Source organism: Chroicocephalus ridibundus, chromosome 8 (assembly GCF_963924245.1).
Source record: "Chroicocephalus ridibundus chromosome 8, bChrRid1.1, whole genome shotgun sequence".
Taxonomy (NCBI): Eukaryota; Metazoa; Chordata; class Aves; order Charadriiformes; family Laridae; genus Chroicocephalus; species Chroicocephalus ridibundus.
Window position 1 is genome coordinate 15,505,607 of NC_086291.1, and position 20,532 is coordinate 15,526,138.

General features: G+C 39.2%; 1 protein-coding gene across 31 annotated transcripts in view; it reads left to right on the plus strand.

Annotated features, from left to right (window-relative positions):
- The window catches only part of ADGRL2 (adhesion G protein-coupled receptor L2), a 392,188-nt gene extending 383,616 nt beyond the window's left edge, over positions 1-8,572 (plus strand). For 8 of the 31 annotated variants that reach the window (XM_063342769.1, XM_063342768.1, XM_063342772.1 and 5 more), the window contains 4 exons: positions 391-487; positions 3,244-3,372; positions 4,183-4,200; positions 6,689-8,572. In XM_063342769.1, coding sequence (XP_063198839.1) covers positions 391-487; positions 3,244-3,372; positions 4,183-4,200; positions 6,689-7,443 — 999 coding nt within the window. In that variant the 3' untranslated portion in view covers positions 7,444-8,572. Of the gene's footprint in view, positions 1-390; positions 488-3,243; positions 3,373-3,597; positions 3,680-4,182; positions 4,235-5,971; positions 6,025-6,688 lie in introns of all 31 variants that reach the window. The other 23 variants (XM_063342784.1, XM_063342785.1, XM_063342788.1 and 20 more) reach the window with 8 other exon arrangements.
- Positions 8,573-20,532: the final 11,960 nt, after the last annotated feature.

Consider the following 20,532-nt stretch of genomic DNA (forward strand, 5'->3'; position numbering starts at 1 on the left):
ATCTTTTAATTAACCTTATTTATAAAAAGCCTACTGACGTGTTCCAATCAGAAGCACTAATTGTCTTCTCAGGATTATCATTTAGATGGCAAATTCATGCTTCTGCATAGTAGAATTTATTCTTTTTAAACATTTCCTTTTACTTTGGTCTAGTGCAAACACCTTATTTTTCTTGCAATTAGGGTCTGTTTTATAGGAAGGTTTATACCACTATGTTTCATCTAAATGAAATTTAATAAATTAGATTTTTAATAACAAAAGAAGGAGTTTCACTCCATGGTAGAAGAATGGCTTACTTCAGGCCAAAATAAACACAAATATTCTACGTAATAGCACATAAGTAGGAAAAAATCTTTTTGTAACTTCTGTCTCATTGCTTTATGTTAACAGAGTCGTATAAGGAGGATGTGGAATGACACTGTGAGAAAACAATCTGAATCGTCTTTTATCTCAGGTGACATCAACAGCACTTCAACACTTAATCAAGGTCAGTCACTGGGAACATTTCCGTTTTAGAAGCCTTAAATTTTATACAGATTTTATATCATTTAACACAGAAGAATTGAAAAAAATGTTTTGAAAAAAAAATTCTGGAACAAATATCCTTTAAAAGCAGAGTTTTAAAGTCATCCACCAGCACATTTTAAAACCATGTTCCCTCAACTGGCCCCCTGCTATAGAAGTTTAATTCCTCCATTCGTGGCAATGTATTTAAATAAGTTTCATCGATAATTTAACTTAAAAGCAAGATCATAATTTTAAATCTTTCCTAACCTTTATAGGTTAAATATGAAAGAGAAATATGAGTGCAGTAACATTTTAATGCATATTTGACTATGATTTTTAGGTGCAGAAATTTTCCCAGTGAAATCTAATTGATATCATTTCTATGCAAAAGATGTCTGTAAATCATTTATCTTTTCTATTTCAAAGAGCATCGTATCTGTCACATGGGATAGAATCCAGATTTTCAGGCACAGAGAAGCCAAAACTCCAAATTTCTCATCTCAAATAGACTTTGAAATCTGTAACCTCATTCTCACGTCCAGTTAGAAGGCAGGGGTATTAACCGAGACAGAATGTCCCTTCCTTTCTCTCCTTCCTGCTATGTTTTTTTAAGGCAGTGCGAGCTAGCAATGGAGGGAAGGCTGCTCTGCACAAGCCAAGTTCAAAGCCTGCTCTTCCACCCACATCCCTAGGAGAACACGTGGTCTCATTGTGACCAGTTCCTGATCAACTCTGAAAGTTTCAAACAGAAAATTCACCACTGTCAGGGCTGCTGTAAAGCCCTCATCAACCGTAACTAGCAAATTTTCTTCCCTTGTTTTTTTTCAAGATTTGGTAGCTCACATTTATTTTGGAAGTAAGAAGTGTGATGTTCTGCAAAAGAAAAGATTTCAGAAAGCATGATTCTAGATAAGACCTGTGTGTCTCACGGCTTCCCCCATCTGAATCTTGAATGTTCCTCTGGCAAAATCAAAATTAACTTCTCCTAAGTAGAAAATGTATATTTTTCATGATCAAGAAAGAAGTACATTCCCTTCCAGCATCTTCTTAAAGTCTTGTAAATATGCTATAGATAAAAGTCTGGGATTTCACCCTAATTTGGTGTCTCCGACTCCTGAGGTTTGCCCTAACCATGCTGCACAGTCAGTTAATTCAGAGTTGAACACAGGTCTTGGAAGCTTCTCCCTGTTCTGGAGCTCCAGTCTCAAGTCACCAGAGATGTTCTGGCATGATTAGAAAAATTTTTATCATCTTTATTCTGTTATAATATTGTCACTATCTCGGTGATAATATGTATAAGGGTAGTTTCATAAGTAATGGCCAGTGTCATTTTTCCTTTAAAATAAAAAACCAAGCTTTTAAATGTGGCAAAAAATTTTGGATTGAATAAAAAAAAATCTCTTAACTATAAATTACAGGTAATAATTCTAACCAAGATTAAATATAGTATACAAAAAAAAGCGCCTCCAGGCAAAACATATTTCAGTTAGTATTTCTAGTAATAAGTAAATTGCAACTGAAAAAACTTATGATAAGGTCTTTTTAGTTGTTCACTGATGCAAACTCTCAAATAAGAGTAGCATAATCAGGCAATACTTCTCTGAATCTTAGAATTTTCCTTTCATTTCTGCTACCAAGTACCTGTGGTAGTACAAAAGCATTAACGTTTGAAATATGAACTATCGTTTCATCACCAAATAAAAATACCCGTACTGTAAAAATATAGCTGGCTCTTTCATTGTCCCTGGGTCTGTAATACACTGCTCCTGATATATTGCTGTGCGATGCAGTAGAAAAGAAAGTGGAATTTTACCTTAATGAAATGTTTAAAGTTAATTTTGAATCACAGCATTTTGTGTGGGGTTTTTTTGTCACTATTCCAACTCAGTTTTCTTCTAGTAGCTAGAATTCAGAGATTGACTTTTTAATAATTTCTCAAAATATGCTGGGCTTTTTTTCTAATTATTCCCAGAGTTGTTTAAATGGTGTTGCATTAATATGTAAAATGGGTTTAAAAAAAATATCTGTTCATGTAGTATTTTGTTCCATCTTACATTGTTTGTAAACTGATTGTTTAAAGAAAAATTGTCGTTCGAGGAATTCTTTTTTAAAACCTGGCAGATAAATTTGCAGCATGAATGTCCCGGGAGAAAATGTGAACGCTCTGATTTCTTAGAGCAAATATTTTGCTTTCCCCTCAGCATGCATACTTTTACATATACTAAGATATGCTTCTTGCGGTTTGTCATCCACTGTCTGTTTGAAAACAGCAATTCCCTTCCATTATCCCTGTGTTTTTAATAAAGTGAATAACAGCTCTGATCCTGTCATAAGAGATTTTTCAATACCTTTCAATTTGAGAAATTCAGTTCTCTCAATTCTGGACAGAAGCATTCCATACGATCATTTCTAAAGTTATAATAGCTTTATGTAGTACCTTGATCTCTACACATTTAATTGCTATTCTTGTGTAACAGTGATTTTGTATACATTAGTAAATGTCACTCTCACCAGATGTTTACTTTGGGGATTTGGACAGCACCTGTGAATTACTGGAATCTAACTGTATTTTCCTACTCCCATTTCAAATACATAGCTCAAATACATTCAGAAATTTTCAGCTGAATTACATTTGACAAGTCCTACATGATTCGTGATGAATAAAAAATATTCTTTATTGAAACTGTCAGCCTAAAATTAAAGAACTGACATTTTTTTCTGTTTCTTTTGCTTTAGGAATGACTGGCAATTACCTACTAACAAACCCTCTTCTTCGACCACACGGCACTAACAACCCCTATAACACATTGCTCGCTGAAACAGTTGTATGTAATGCCCCTTCAGCTCCTGTGTTTAACTCACCAGGTGTGCTTATACTTCCTGAATAAAACCGCTTTTCTTGGCTCGCTCCAAATGCCTTCTTTTCCCTAGATAGAAACTCAAGTTGCAATACCCTAGCCGTACATTCTGAATTTCTGTCAGTTTGAGAAATACAGTATTGCCAATGTCAGCTTGTAAAACTGCACTATATTATAGTAATGCCTTTGCCATAACAGTATTTACCAATAATTATCCATGTTTTTAACACAGGTGGCATAAATCTTAATATACTATTACAGGACTGACACCACATGGTCCGAGAGCCCATCTTCAAGATATATATCACTTAGAGGTATCATGTCTATGCAATATAAGGTTGACTCTAAAGCTTGCTGAGAAAAACCTGCTTACGGAACAGATTAGATACTAAAGCAGCGCAAGGCATCTTGACACCTTTGGATACCCCGGTGTAGAAAATTGTATCCAGCGTCAAACAGATCTAAACTATAGTATAGTGCAGCTTTATGGTAGATCATTTTCCTGTAGGAAAATCGTGAGATTAACAGTTAGAACAGTTTAGTTCTGTAGGAATAAAGGGTGTCATCACTTACTGAACATTTTGTTGTTACGTTATCTAGTTGCTTTTCTTAACTGCGGTGCAATTCATCAGTAAATATCTAGCAGTTACTGTTTGATGAGTCATATGATCACTTTAGCATAACTGGAATGATAAATCCTTGATAAAGAGCTCATAAAACCTTGTTTCCAGTTTTTATTTCAAGTTTCCTTTTTAACTGAACTGTAGTTTCTATTTTCATTCTCTTGTTTTCTTACTTTCCTTATGCTTTCCTCTAGCAACCTACAGAGAGACAAGTATGGGAGTAAAACTTAACTTTGCCTATCAAATGTAAATTTTTTCAGCATGATTTTTAATGGGCACAATTAAAACATAACTAGCGGTCATGAAGTAGACTCAGCGGGCAAGTGGTTCACAATTTGCAAATGAAATGTTTCCACATTCAAAAAGTACTTGCATACTGCTTTTTGGGAAACAACATGAGGTCTGTAGCAAACCCTATTGGTAACAGAAGTTACACAATGCTGAAATAATTTGCTGTTTAAAACCGAAGCAGTGTCAAGCAGAAATGCTCAACAATTTACTTACATTTTTACATTCCCACGGTAATCTTGCTACAGGCTATGGAAAGATTTCAAATGAATTACCTGATTGTGGGCAACAAAATTTGCCTCATCAAACCAATTTGAATATATTCTAGCATTCTTAACTCTGCAGTATATCATAGAAAACTCATTTTGGATTATCAGATATATTTTGGTATCTGTTTAGCAGAAGAAAAGAGAATTAAAATTATAGAATTAAATCACTTTCATGAGGGAAATGAATCCCAGCATGTGGTCCATGTGTTGTCTACTTTTATAAATGCCATATGTTCTGTGCAGCTAAATCCATTGCAAGAAAAATCTTGGAACATATATGAAATTGCAAAACTACAAAGTTGTTTAATCAAAGCTTAAAGAGACCTTTCAAACAACCCTCATCACTGTTTAAATTAGTACACATGGAGAGGAGTTAACAATAACGCAAATAGAAAATGATTTGCAAATTACTCAGAATTTATTTGGAAATTATTACTCTATTTTTTAAAGTTGAAGACAAAAATCTTTTCATGAGAAAATGCAATTACTTTTTAATTGAAAACAATATTTTCCAGAGAAGATTGAATTTTCTAGGATAAGCTGCAGCTTTAACTATGAAAAAAAAACAACCAGCCAAACAAGAAAATGTATAATCTCTTCCAAAACAACGTTTTTCTTATACTCCTCCAAGCCTTGCATATAATGCAGCAGCCTCACAGTGGTCAGTCTCATTTCAGTAAAGTCACTCCATTCTTTCTTTACTTCCAGACATATCTGTAGATAAAGTGATTTTCTAGGAATGCTCTAGCCATCTGACTTTCCATGGTTCAGACTGTTTAATTTCTTTCAAAGTTTTTTTTTTTTTCTTTTTCTTTTTCCTTTGCTTGGGAAGCACTGTGCTGTCATAGTTTACATGTCTTTGTGTCTGTAGGAAAACCTTTTCTTTATCGTGTTACCAAAAAAAAAAAGCCAAAACCAAAAACATAAAGACCTTAATCATCATAAGACTTCATTTTTTCCCCCCTTAAACTTCTTTTCATGTTTCCAGCAGACTTACCCAATCTGTCATTTCTCCAGCAGCTATGAGATATCAGCCATGGCTGATTTCCTCTTCCCATTCCACAACTAATATTTATTCTTTGGTTTAATTTCTGTGACCCATACTTAGAGAAATTCCTAACATTTCTGCATTTGACTTCCATGCCCATGGTAACTGTGGGCCTAACTCTTAATTAACTATTCTGGTTCATTCAGCGCTGTCACTGTGACTGATGCAGACTGCAGGCAAACTTTGACCTTTAGAAGCCTGGGGCCATTGTTGGCAGACAGAATATTAGTGCAAAAAAATTACATTAAGTGGGAAAAGAAAAGCTGTTATTGCTTAGTAATCTAATTTGCTGAACCCTTGCTCTGACTAAGTTGCTGAGAAGCTCAGTAATTCTTCATCATGTTACAATAAATCATTTTACTTTCTTTTATATATCAGCTACTCTTAGGCCAGATAGCCTGAGCAGACAGACATGATGTGAGTTGTCCAAAGTGAGTCATTCCACCTGCTGTCTATCGTGTTGTTGGATGGTGCTTGTGGGCCCTGGTCCCTGTAGTGTGAAAGATGGCTGTCCTTGTTTAACATAAATTCTTTGTATTTATCCATTTTTTTCATTCTTTTCTTTACTTCATCTCAAAAAAAAAAAAAAGGAAAAAATGTTAGAAATGTTGTTAAAGTAGTTGCTTGCCAGTTATGTGGGTTTATGTTGTACATTTACCTTCAGTTATGTCTGTGATCTAATTCCTTTTTGATTTAGTGTCGTTTAGGACAAATTCTGTTAATTTTCTTTTTCTAAATCATGGTGGTGTACTTCAAAACATAGCTGTTTCCAAATGAATTGCTTTGCATTACATATGCAAGGGCATGGAGTGAACAGTTCCTTGTGGAAAAGTCACAGAATTGACACTAAATTAAGAAATTAAAATGCCACTATTCCCCACAGGAAATACACGTTACGATTTTTAAAAGGCATCTTTCCTATAAGGTGTGTAACTGTTTACATTTGGGAATGTTCAATAACCTAACTTTTCTCAAGTCTTACTTCCAAGTACAACTTTGTCCTGAACTACATTAAAGAATTTTGTTAAAAAAAAACCCAATTGAGTGATAAAAAGCACATCAGGCAATAACCAGAGCTATCCTTTTCCATTTCAGGACATTCACTGAACAATGCCAGGGATACAAGTGCCATGGATACTCTACCGCTAAATGGTAATTTCAACAACAGCTACTCATTGCGCAATGGAGACTATAACGACAGTGTGCAAGTTGTAGACTGTGGACTAAGCCTGAATGATACTGCGTTTGAGAAAATGATCATTTCAGAGTTAGTGCACAACAACCTGCGGGGCAGCAGCAAGAACCACAACCTGGAGCGCACGCTACCAGCCAAAGCTGTGATCGGCGGGAGCAGTAGCGAAGATGACGCCATCGTGGCAGATGCCTCATCTTTGATGCACAGTGACACCCCCGGGCTGGAGCTCCACCACAAAGAGCTTGAGGCCCCACTCATTCCCCAGCGGACTCACTCCCTTCTGTACCAGCCCCAGAAGAAAGTGAAGACCGAAGGAACCGACAGCTACGTCTCACAGCTGACAGCCGAGGCAGACGACCACCTCCAGTCCCCCAACAGAGACTCTCTTTACACGAGCATGCCCAATCTCAGAGACTCTCCGTATCCAGAGAGCAGCCCCGACGTTGAAGAAGATCTCTCTCCCTCCAGGAGGAGCGAAAATGAGGACATTTACTACAAGAGCATGCCAAACCTAGGAGCTGGCCATCAGCTTCAGATGTACTATCAAATCAGCAGGGGTAATAGCGACGGCTATATAATTCCCATTAACAAGGAAGGATGTATTCCAGAAGGGGATGTTAGAGAAGGACAAATGCAACTAGTGACAAGCCTTTAATAGTGTAGCAAAGAAATATTAAAGGCCACGTACAAGTATTAAAAAGACTTAATTGGCCCCAAGCAGGCTCCCTCATATCTGCTTGAAGAGACAATTCTGTTGACCCTGTGGTTCTCCGGTAACGGGGATGACTGGACCTCGCAGTTCTGTGAATTTTTATAAAACAAAAACTTTGTATATACACAGAGTATACTAAAATGAATTATTTGTTACAAAGAAAAGAAATACCAACAAGGTATTTTAAGATATCTTCTGCTGCTGAATTTAACAAAATTGTGAAAAAAAAAAAAGAGAAATAAACACTTTCCAGCCATTTTACTGCAGCAGTTTGTGAACTAAATTTGTAAATATGGCTGCACCATTTTTTTTTTCTAGGCCTACATTGTATTATATACAAGGCGTAGGCTCTAAAATCCTGTGGGACAAATTTACTGTACCTTACTATTCCTGACAAGACTTGCAAAAGCAGGAGAGATATTCTGCATCAGTTTGCAGTTCACTGCAGATCTTTTCCACTAGGGCAAAGATTGAATACTTGTCTAACCACTAGCAATCAAGCCACAGGCCTTATTTCATATATTTCCTCAACTGTACAATGAACCGTTCTCATGAAAAAATGGCTAAAGAAATTATATTTTGTTCTATTGCTAGGGTAAAATAAATACATTTGTGTCCAACTGAAATATAATTGTCATTAAAAAATAATTTTAAAGAGTTTGAAGAAAATATTGTGAAAAGCTCTTGGTTGCACATATGTTATAAGCTGTTTTTCTTACACTCTGTTCATAGTACGGTAGTATGTTTAAAATGCAAGTTCTACCCGTTTTCACTTATTTTTCACTGTAAACAGTGTTCTGCTTTGACAAGTTAGTTTTTATTCTTACGTTTTGAATTTTTATTGCCAAAAACCATAATTTGGGGAGAAAATTGTTTTAGAAGCCAATTATGCCAAGCCTTGCACAAATTTGGTATAGCTAACAAAGATTGTAACTCAGTTCCCTGTTCATTCTTTAATCAGGGTTGGGTGGTAAGGGGTAAAGGGGACACTGGACACTTCTCACAAGCTTTCTCGTGAATAAAAGGTGCCTGTCCTTTAAAAAAAATAAATAAAACGTAACTATTACTCTTCCATATTCCTTCTGCCTATATTTAGTAATTAATTTATTTTATGATAAAAATCTAATGAAATGTAAATTGTTTCAACAAAATTCTGCTTTTTTCATCCCTTTGTGTAAACCTGTTAATAATGAGCCCATCACTAATATCCAGTGTAAAGTTTAACACCTGTTTGACAGTAAATAAATGTGAATTTTTTTCCAAATAGGTAAAATGTGCATTATTATGTACGAAGCATAATTGGCATCAGCAGTCCTTCGACCCAGCTGTATCCTGCTTAGAATGGCTTCTTTGCATTTCATGAATACAATAGAAGCTTTCTATATAGCTCTACAGAAAAAAAGGTCATCTTTGCTATTCGTTGCTCTAGTCACAATTGAGTAGGATCAAACTCAGACATAGCAGGGTCATTAGGAAAATGTACTGTAATTTTGTATATTTACATAACTTTTAAGTAGGCATCTCTACTGAAATTAAAAATAAGGTGGTAAACACCACTATCATATTCTCCGCAACAGTAATTAGCGGTTAATTATTAGTGATGAAGATACATTGTTGCAGTGGGGAAAACATGAATAAGCAGCATTGGATAGCGCTCCGAGTGCTATCCAAATAATTAATCCATCACGGCACTGTTTTGAGTTAGATAAATAAGCGTGACTGTCCCCATTTTTATCAGACTAGAGAACTGCACAAGGCAGCTGATGCCCAAGATGTTACCCTACAAATCAGTGGCAAAATTAGAAGTCTGATGTCTTGATTCCCAAGGCTCTTTTGTCCGTCTCAACCAGGGCCTCTCAAAAGTAACGCCAAGGACTTCAGTTGTCACGACTTCCAAACTTGTGTTCTTCCAAATAACTGTAAAATTAATGCCCTGTCATCACAGATGCCGCAGTTTCATGTGTGGCCCCTGTGTTCATATGTATGAGAACAGGAAAATTTCGTTTGAAAGCCTTATCAATTCTGTTACCTTCTGATGCATTGGAATACATAAAGTCCCTTTGGAAAATAAATCGATGCATTTTGAAAAAGTTTGGATTTCCGAAGAATATTTTGGGCGAGCCTTCCTGCTATTGAGGCAATTCAAACTCTGTAAAAAAAAAATAAAAAAATCCAGGTTGAGATGGAACCGTGGGGTTCAGGTAACCTCAATGTATCTGTAATCAGGACTGTGACACCATAGCAATTGTTGTTGAAGAAAAAGGCATCTTCACCATCGACCCTACTGTTAACTCTTGCCAGTATGTTCCTTATCACTTAAAAGTTATGTTTACAGTAGAGTCACTGGAACATTTAAAATTTAATCAGAAAATGTTTACTTCAGTGTAGTAGACGCTTTAAAAATCTGAAGTCTCGATGAAATAAGAATTTGTTCTGATTCAGGGTATACAGCAGACTCTTTGGAGCAAAAATGATTCCCTTGGTCTGTCTGGCAACTTAAAAGCATACTTGCTGCCTTCTACCTAGGAAATCATGTCTTAGGGATTTAAAAATTGTGGTGCTCAAGTAATTACAGTACACATGACCTAATAACATCACCAACTTTCAGCAGAATCTTCAACCCTAGTTCAAGCAAGTACTCCTTTGTGTCTAACTAAAGGTGGCAAAACTACATGCTGGAAGAAGGTTTGTAGCATTGTGATCTTAAATATATATTCAATTGCAAATGTAACAAGTATTCATAAAACAAGAAAATGTAGCTGATGAACCTAAGATGAACCAGCTGAACCTAAGTATCATAAGGGAATTCTTTTGTTAGCTTCTTTGTAATGTAGATGTTGCTTTTTAGTGAGCCTGTTTTTTTTAATGTTATGCTAGTGAGTGTCCTGTGTTTAGCTAGCAGCTAGCAGGCGATACCTTGCCAAATTTCTGTTGGTGTAACTTCTCAGTGTAGTAGGTTACAATATAATTATATAGCCGACAGCTTATTGTAATTTCTTTATGTTCTCTCTCACGTTCCTGCCATCTTGTCTTGGGATCAGAAGGACAGAAGAATTCAGAGGAAGAGTTCGAGAATAGCGAAATAATGACAGCAGAATTAATGGAAACAAGTGTTTCTTCAGGGTCATCAGTTAACCAGTTCCTATGATGGTGCCAAGGATATGCTGCTATTTTAGGCACCGTCTTTCAGAAGAGCTGTAATTTTCTTATGGCTAGCAATCTCCTGTTAGTATCAGTGTTAACCCTACTGGCTCAGTTCAATTCTTCCTTGTAACTTCAGTCCAGTTATATTAATTCCTACAAAAGATTAAATGGGATGTGCATTTAGTGAACTGTTGTATAATGGTGCTATGCATTGTTTAATATAAACTACATCTCAAATCTACATAAGTGAACCATAACATGAAGAAATGCAACACTGGTAATACCTTTATAGTTAAAATTAACCTTTATCTGTGAATTCTACAATACACCTTTGCTTCTTTTAAATTGGAAATGAAGTTACTAATAAAGTTTACATATATTCACTTATGTAGGCAATAAAAGGTGTTTCAAATTGACATAAGTTATGGATAAAATATGTGTCATATTTTATGTCCTAATTTTTAAGGAAATTTTTTTTCTGAACTACTCAGACATTAAGAGAACAAGAAAAAAAAAGTAAACAGTCCCTGTGTACTGTTGTTACCCCACTTTGCCTCAAAACTAACAAAACTTGTCTTCTAGACTTGATTATATGACTACATATGCTAGTGTAAAGTTTTATCCCTGAATAAAATTATTTTTTAAATCAAAAGAAGCTACAGGTAAACAATTATATATATATATATATATATACATATACACACACACACACGAACACCGTCGCTGGGGTTTTAACTCACTAATTCTAGGGGGCGATGGAGCACGACAAGTGATGGGACTCAGCAGCAATTCTTCAGTTCCACCTCAGCTGTAGCCCTGCAAAGACCCTTATGCCAGGGAGGTCGCAGTAAAGCACACCTTAGATTTTTTTCTTAAATAGATGGTGACAGTCATCCTCCACATTTATGAAGAGCATCGCTACCATTTCAGTAAGCAAGGGTCTTGCTGTTTGGCTGCACGATGAGATAAGGACCCTGAATTTATGGATGCCACTGGCATGCTGGGTCTGTACTCCGCAACTACACCACAGGTTGGAATCCAGCTTTGCATTGAGAGTTTGGGGGTAAAAATTAGCACTCCCACAGCCCTGGAAGCAAGAGATCTGTGCCTCTCATTTATATAAACACTTGTAAATCAGTAGGAATTCAAATTAATGGGTCCAGCTCAATTATCCAGCTCCAACAAAATCTGGAGTAAAGGGTCATTAGGACCCTGTCTATTTCAACAGAGCGTTTGGGATTTTTTCAGTAAAATCCTTCATGTGGTTTTTAGAACGACAACTTCCAAATCCTTTTATTCATGCAGGATAAATTCTCAATGGTATTTCATTAATTCATGCCTAAGAGCATTAATATCTCTTCTTACTGTATTATGTCATCATTAATCTCAACCGCTCCCCATCAAAGTTCCTGGCATGTGAAACGGCTCACACCATGGTGCAGCCTGAGTGGTTATAATGCTACTGAAAAATCCTACACGCCTCAACTCAGCAGCAAGGAGATTGTAAAGGACCTTTCCGTATAATGCACCAGCTGCTGGAGTCATCAGCCCAGGATCCCAGACAGGGGAAGTCACAGTTGCAGAAATAACATTCAGAATAGGTAGTTTTGTTAAGAATATTCTTCTACGGCAAAGTTTACATAATTCTTAACCATTTCTTCCTTGGGTGCGCACCTCCTTCTGTGTGTTGGAGTAGGAGCCCAATGTAGACACAATGGAGACCGCGCTGCCAACCAGTTCAAAGTTTTAGAGAGAGCGAAGCTGGGCACAAAACCAGCTACACACATTAAAAGGGCTGATTGACAAATAGGAAGCAGCAGGTTAGTATCTGTACAGGCTTTTCTAACGGAGAAGCAGGAGCTCAGCATAAGCAGCAGTGAATAGCTATCATCTGGAATAACTGTCCCAGTCCCCTTGTAGCATAAGAATTGCTTTGAAAATGGCTTAATGCTGCTGAACTTTCAGCCTCCATGATTGCTTAAGAGAATGAGTCCCAAAGGTTAACGAGGTTTTCATGAAAATAATTCATTTTCATTCACTTTAAATATACCACTTTGCTTCTTTTTTGCTTTAGCACAATAAATAGAAACTTCTTAGCTTGTATTCTTCATACCACTCATTGTTTTAACTACTCCCCTCTGTCTCCTATTACTTGACTCCTTTCTAAACAAATCCTTGTTTTCAGCCTCCTCCATTTCTCTAATCATTTAGTTGCCAGTCCCCAGAATTACTTTTTGTCAGTATGCTTTCAAATTATGGGTGAATTGTTATTGGTGATTTATGGATGGAATTGTATTTTCTGTTCTGGGTTTTTTTTGTGGTTTTTTTTTTTTTCCTGCCATAGTCTCACAACATCTTTTGTTTTCATAGTATCCCTTCAAAACACAATTTTTTTCAACTACGCTGATCATAGCGAGTAATGACCTAAATAGTTATGGTTAATTTAGAACCCTGCGAAGCCTACAAATACTTGCAATTATTCCCCTGAACGTGTGCCCAACCCTGTATTTGTCAGCATTGCATTTCATCTGCATCACACTGCCCATTTATTCACTTTATTAACCCAGGTCATTCACAATCTTCCCTAGTCCTGATTAACTGAAATAATTCTCCGTTAACAGCAAAGAGTGCCACCTCTCAGATAGCATGTTCATCCCCTTTCAGCTAGCACCAGTGTGAACACAGCGTGTTGGGGCGCTACACCATTAGCCTTTTGCCATGACAAAAAAATTGACCATTTAATCCTGCTCTACCTCTTAGCGTCCAATGCACAACTACTTTAGCTCTCACTTCCTCAATACTGCTTTGCTGTAACGACTTCTTGGTAGGGACATTTTTACAAGGATTTTTTTTTTTTTTTTAAAATCCAAATAAATTACATCAGCCATTCCCTCTACTCTCAGCAGCTGTACAATTGACTTAATTTTAGTATGTTAGAGAGGCACAATTCCCTTGCTCTAAGCATTTACATCTCTTTCAGCAATGTTTCCTCTGCTCTATGTGCTTAAATGTGGAGCTGCTAGATGTCAGGCCCAAAAAGCACTTAACTGTTCAAAAGGAAACGTAGGTGGTATTTAGGCACCCAAGGTACATCATCCACAGGTGAAACGGGCCTCACTGCAGGGGCAGAAGTAATTCTAGCCTTGTAGAAAAACACGTATTTGTCACTAAAGACATTTTGTCATCCCAAGGTCTACCACTGCGTGTGTGCAGCCGTGTCGTCGCAGCGGAGGGGAGCCAGGGCAAGCCAGGCACCACCAGCAGTGTCACGGCCTTGTCCTGTGTGCCAGCGCAGCCTCCGAATGCCACATCCCAGAAATTAGCTTACAAAGGGGCCCCTTCCCTTCCCCTGCTGAAGCCACTGTCCTGACAATAATTACAATTTGTCTGGAGATAAGAGATAAGCGCTGTAAGTCTGTGTAACTTCGCGGTGTGAATGCCGCCACCAAAGCTCTGCACCACCCTCTGATCTGCCCGCACTTCAGCTGGCTCATTGCAGCCAGAGCGGCATTCCCGAATCTTGCCAAATCCCCGCGAGCCCGTGTGTGTCCCTTTGCTATGGAAAATCGGCTGTAAAATTTGTCCCAGCTCTTTGTTTTCACCACATGGCAGCTGAAGGCTCTCACCACACCAGGTTTACTGTTTGTGTTGCAAAAGGATCGCAGATCCTGCCTGTGCAGAGCCAAAAACTCCACGGGTTTTGACGTGACGTACATCACACGTGAGGGGCTGTGTGAAGTGGCTGAAAGATCATGTAGCGCCATGTTCACAGTACCGGCCATGCCACGTGGCCTGCAGGGTAGCGTGTAGATGCTCTCCGGTGAGCACCACAACACTGAGGTGAGCACCACAACACTGAGGTGCGCTCAGGACCCTCCATTTCCCTGAGAGAGTTGTCAGGCATCGGAACAGGCTGCCCAGGGAAGTGGTGGAGTCACCATACCTGGAGGTATTTAAAGGACGCGTAGATGCAGTGCTGAGGGACATGGCTTAGTGGTAACTCGGCAGTGCTAGGTTAATGGTTGGACTCGATCTGAAAGATCTTTTCCAACCAAAACAATTCTATTTCCCGCACACAGCTTCTAGCTAAGAAACTCAGAGAGTGACCACTGGGCTGGCCAGAGTAGTTAGCCCTCAGCGTGCCACCGAAGACCTGCTCACAGCAGCCTGGTTCTTTCGCTATCTGTGCCGAGTTACAGTCATGCTACTGCTGCAAATGTTGACCTGGGCACTCAGCTCTCTGTTTCGCTCAGGCAGGAGTAGCTCCATGTGAAGCTACTGCTAAAAACCTTCCTGAGGAGAGCATCAACTGCAGCTGAAATGGCTGGTGACACGGTTGTCTCCATGACAAAGCACAAACACATGCAAGTTTATATGAAACAGTGAAGGTTTCCAAGCACATTAGAGGCTGCTGGAAGAGCCAGAGCCTGGACTTTTTTTCAAAAGCTGGAGTGGGGAAAGGAATACAGACAGATGGAGAAGAAAATAAAAGGATAATAGGAATCAAATTAGGTACAGAATTAATTTTGCCTTTTCTCATTTCGCTCCTTTCCAGCACCACTAGCTGCTGCCCCTTCAAGGCAAGAGAGAAAAATCTTACTAGTATACATACGTCTGGATAATTTGACAAAATACTTCAGTTTAGTGAAGCATTTCTACTTTTCAAACTTGTTAATTCGTGTTTATGACCTAGCATTGCCAGATGACAATATGCTTACAGAAAGTACTCTAGAAATTTATCATTACAAGCATGTCTTGAAATTTTCAAAGCACACTTTCAAAACCAAATTTAACCCAAAAAACTTATTTCAATGGACCAAAACTGCCACTCGCAAAACCACTGAAAATGAAGAAAACAGTCAGTACCCCTAGTGAAAGAAAGTTGGTTAGGCATTTGCCTTACCGTAGGCTTCCCATAAATTATCCAGCCCAATTTTCTAAAGCTGTGAATACACTCTTCCCTGAGAACAAGACAGACCAGTACCAGCAAGGCAGTGCTACCTGTCCAGAGGTGCTGGTAGTAAGCACAGCATCGTACTCCTCAGCATCGCTTAAGGAATCTGCTCTATGTCCACTCTTAAAAGCTATATATCTGCAGAGACAATGTTTGTCTCATATTTAAAGGGTTGCTGGCCTAAGAGTAAGTAAGCAAAAGTGTAAGTAAAAGTGACACCTACACATGAAGAAGGCTAACCTACATTTACGGACAAAAGTGCTCCTACAAAGTGCTGTGTAATTTGCTGAGGACCTTTCATGATCCAACTCATGGTGTGTACAGAGAAGTTGCTCTTAATGCACATGCAGAGAATACAAAAAGCTACATTTGGGGTGGCCTGACATCTAAAGTAAGCAGGTAGCTGCTGCAGGGCGTTTCTTCTAGGTCTCAGCAAAAGTTTGTTGTAGATTAACTGGCACTTAGGGGACTACTTGGTCTCCCCACGTCAAGATAAGAACATGCTACATGCTGCTTATAGTTACAAGTGTTCTAATTAGGTCGGCTTGATTATTGTTCTGTGGTTTGATAGATGCTGTATTTAAAGTAATTCCAGATACTAATTTTTAGACCTTTTTTGTGAACTAGTAAATCAAGTGCAATTTATTCACAAATTATTCTTTTATTTCTTAATGCCTATTCCCTCTGGCTTGTAACTTTAATTAGAACCTGCTATCTGTTCGTATTGGTAATGGTAACAGTTGTCACTAGAGTACAGATGCATCGCTTCAGCTCATATTGCCACTTTGACTTTATACTTAAAACCTAACTATCTTCCTGGCTATACATCTGAGAATACCATCCATTAATGCTTTATTTCACTGACACCCTGAACTCCAGACTCTAAACACTAACAATCTGATTATTTTTTAACCACCCAATAATGCATTTTCTAAAGAATAGGAACTTTACAAAAAATAGCTTCATTTGGAGATAAATATCTGCCTGAAAAGGTTATTCAGCCCATCCAGATTTCTTTTTTATTACTATAGATTTTCCCAAGGCAGTATTGTTTCTTGAATAATTATCGATCTAAGCAATTGTGTGCTAAAGTAGGCTGATTCATTCATTAAACATACACACAGAAAAGCTCTTGGTTGCCCTGGTAAAAACAAACAACTCCTTTCTGTCTGCTCCTCAACCCTTCCCTAGAATATGATGATTACATTGAAATGTAATCAGCTAATATTTGATTTGCATTTGTCAGGAAAAGGAAACATGAAATATATTTCTTTGGAGCAGAAGAACTAGGATCTGGAAAAATGTTCAAAAATCACTTGCCTTGTTTGGTTTGCTTCTTTACACACTGATTTACAAGTTTCAGTAATTTGAAGGGAGTTCCAGCAACAAGTTGCAATTAGTGAGGTTCTAAAAGCTTGTTATTTAGATAAACTTATTATTTAGACAAACTTTTCCTTCCAATAAAAACTAAGTCCCGTTTCATTATGTGATATTGAGAGCTGTATCTGTTTCACATTTTTATGATTAAATATATCAGGAATAGAATAGCTTTCAAGGTGTCTGTTCACTTCAAGACAGGCTGCTCTTGACATGGTCTGCATGCTACCCACAATACTTTGTGTAAGAGTCAGCAACACCAGCAGGCAACAGGGTTAAGAAGGCATCCATCAGCAAACGCTGAAATGAAAAGGACCTTTTTTTCATTGATTTATGTAGTCCATGGGCAGTCCAAAGTTGCATTCAGCCTAGAAAACCCACGTATCTTCAAACCCCTAGCGACACTTGCTTACAGAAGAGCTGCATTTCTCCTAAATGAATGGTGATGACACTTAAGCAGGTGAGGGGAAGGGTTCCTGCATGTCAAATATTTAGTATTTGGCTACCCGCCAAAACAGGACAAAAGAATGATCTAAAGTATCTCCATGTGACATGGTGGATCAGCATGCTGCTGTCTGCTATGTGCCCCAGAATGAAGTAAATAGGTTATACTTTCATCAAGAAAGAAAGCAGTAGCTCCAAACAAACAATGGCTTAACAGCTGTGAAGCTGCTCAGTATACTGAAAGTTGTGAGTCCTGGGTGCTAGAGGCAACAAGACTTATTGAAAGCATCCAGTTGAAAAAAAGTCAGTATAAGGAAAGAAATTTCATTCTGTAACTCCTCCATTTGAGAGATCGTGAAGATATCTGCTTGGCTTCTATGAATTATGGAAAAATGCTCGGCCTTCTGATACAGCTCTCTGCGAATATTTTTCCTGAAATACTGAAAGCTTATCACAATCATTTCATTGTCACTATGAGGCAGTACACAAGCAGGCGTTCTGTTACAACACGGAGTAGCAGAGCATGCAGAATCTGCCCAAATAAATTTTGACTCAATTTATGCCAAAATGAAATTAGCGTGTTTTGATTGAAGTCTGTGAGATTATTCCAGACCTGCACCGGTTAATGGGAACAGAGTGAGGTTTGCTGTCTGGTACCATCTATCTTCTGCCATTTCTCTGTATTTCTCATCCCCTCTGTTTTATCACCTTATCACAGAGCCAGTGCTGTTCTACATCCACACTCTCCCTCTTGGAGCATCACTGGTAAATTTAATGCTCACTACTTAATCACTTTTCTCTCAACATGTAAGGCATAATTGAACAGTTTGGGGGGGTGTGGAATGACAAGATTTAGTGCATTATTTCCTCTTAGGAAACAAGACAACTCACTTACTTATTTATATTTATGCATATTCAACTTCTTCCATTAGCCAAATGACCCTATGAGTTAAAGGAATCCAGGTCAACTAGGTCAGCTGGTAGAAAATAACAGGTACCACATACTCATACACATACTTCCTGACACAACCGGTAGGTGAGCCTACCAGGGGAGGTGCCTTGCTAGACCTACTATTCACAAACAGAGAAGGACTAGTGGGAGATGTGGTGGTCGGAGGCTGTCTTGGGTTCAGTGATCATGAAATAGTCAAGTTTTCAATTTGTAGTGATGTAAGGAGGGGTCAGCAAAACCTCCATCTTAGACTTCCGGAGGGTGGAATTTAGCCTGTTCAGAACACTGGTTGAGAGAGTCCCTTGGGAGATAGTCCTGGAGGGCAAAGAGGTCCAGGAAGGCTGGACGATCCTCAAGAAGGAAATCTTAAAGGCCCAGGAGCAGGCTGTCCCCAGGTGTCGCAAGATTAAAGGGTAGGGAAAATGGCCAGCCTGGATCAACAGGGAACTTTTGATGGGACTTCAGAATAAAAGGAGGGTTTACCTCCTTTGGAAGAAGGGACAGGCAACTCAGAAGGAGCACAGAGATCTTGTTAGGTTATACAGAGAGAAAATTAGGAAGGTAAAAGCCCAGTTGGAGCTCAACTTGGCCACTAACATAAAGGAAAACAAAAAAGTTTAATAAATACATCAACAAAAAGAGAGTCAGGGAGAATCTCCATCCCTTACTGGATGTGAAGGGGAAAGTTACAACCAAGGATGAGGAGAAGGCTGAGATACTTAATGCCTTCTTTGCCTCCGTCTTCAATAGTCAGATCAGCTATCCCCAGGGTGCTCAGCCTCCTGAGCTGGAAGATAAGGATGGAGAGCAGAACAACCCACCCATAATCCAAGAGAAAGTAGTCAATGATCTGCTTCTGCACCTAGACACACATAAGTCTATGGGGCCGGATGGGATTCACCCAAGAGTACTCAGGGAGCTGGTGGGAGAGCTCACCAAGCCTCTCTCCATCATTTATCAACAATCCTGGTCAACAGGGGAGGTACCAGATGATTAGAGGGTGGCTAATGTGACGCCCATCTACAAGAAGGGTCAGAAGGAGGATTGGGGGAACTACAGGCCTGTCAGCCTGACCTCGGTACCAGGAAAGATCATGGAGAGGATCATCTTGAGTGAGCTCTCATGGCAAGTGCAGGGCAGCCAAGGGATCAGGGCCAGCCAGCAGGGGTTTAGGAAAGGGAGGTCCTGCTTAACCAACCTGATGTCTTTCTGTGACCATGTGACCCACTTTCTGGATGCGGGGAAGGCTGTGGACATTGTCTATCTGGACTTTGGTAAGGCCTTTGACACTGGCCCCATAGCATTCTCCTGGAGAAGCTGGCAAATCATGGCATAGACAAGTGTACTCTTCGCTGGGTAAAAAACTGTCTGGATGGCCGTGCCCAGAGAGTTGTGATTAATGGGGTGAAATCCTCTCGGCGGCCGATCACCAGTGGTGTCCCTCGGGGCTCAGTTTTGAAGCCAGTTTTGTTTAATATCTTTATCAGTGATCTGGATGAGGGGATTGAGTGCACCCTCAGTAAGTTTGCAGATGACACTAAACTAGGTGGGAGTGTTGATCTGCTTGAGGGTAGGAAGGCTCTACAGAGGGACCTGGACAGGCTGGATCGATGGGCCAAGGCCAACTGTATGAGGTTTAATAAGGCCAAGTGCCAGGTCCTGCATTTAGGCCACAACAACCCCAAGCAACGCTACAGGCTTGGGGATTAGTGCCTGGAAAGCTGCCCAGCAGAAAAGGACCTGGGGGTGCTGGTGGACGGCCAGCTTAATATGAGCCAGCAGTGTGCCCAGGTGGCCAAGAAGGCCAACAGCATACGTGGCCAGCAGGACTAAGGAAGTGATCGTGCCTCTGTACTCAGCACTGGTGAGGCCTCACCTCGAGTGCTGTGTTCAGTTTTGGGTCCCTCTATACAAGAGGGACATTGAAGCGCTGGGGCATGTCCAGAGGAGAGCTACCAGGCTGGTGAGGGGTCTGGAGACCAAGTCACATGAGGAGAGGCTGAGGGAGCTGGGCACGTTTAGTTTTGAGAAGAGGAGGCTGAGGGAAGACCTCATTACCCTCTACAACTACCTGAAAGGAGGTGGGAGAGAGGTGAGTGTTGGCCTCTTCTCCCAAGTGAATAATGACAGGACCAGTGTATGGTTGGACTTGATGATCTCA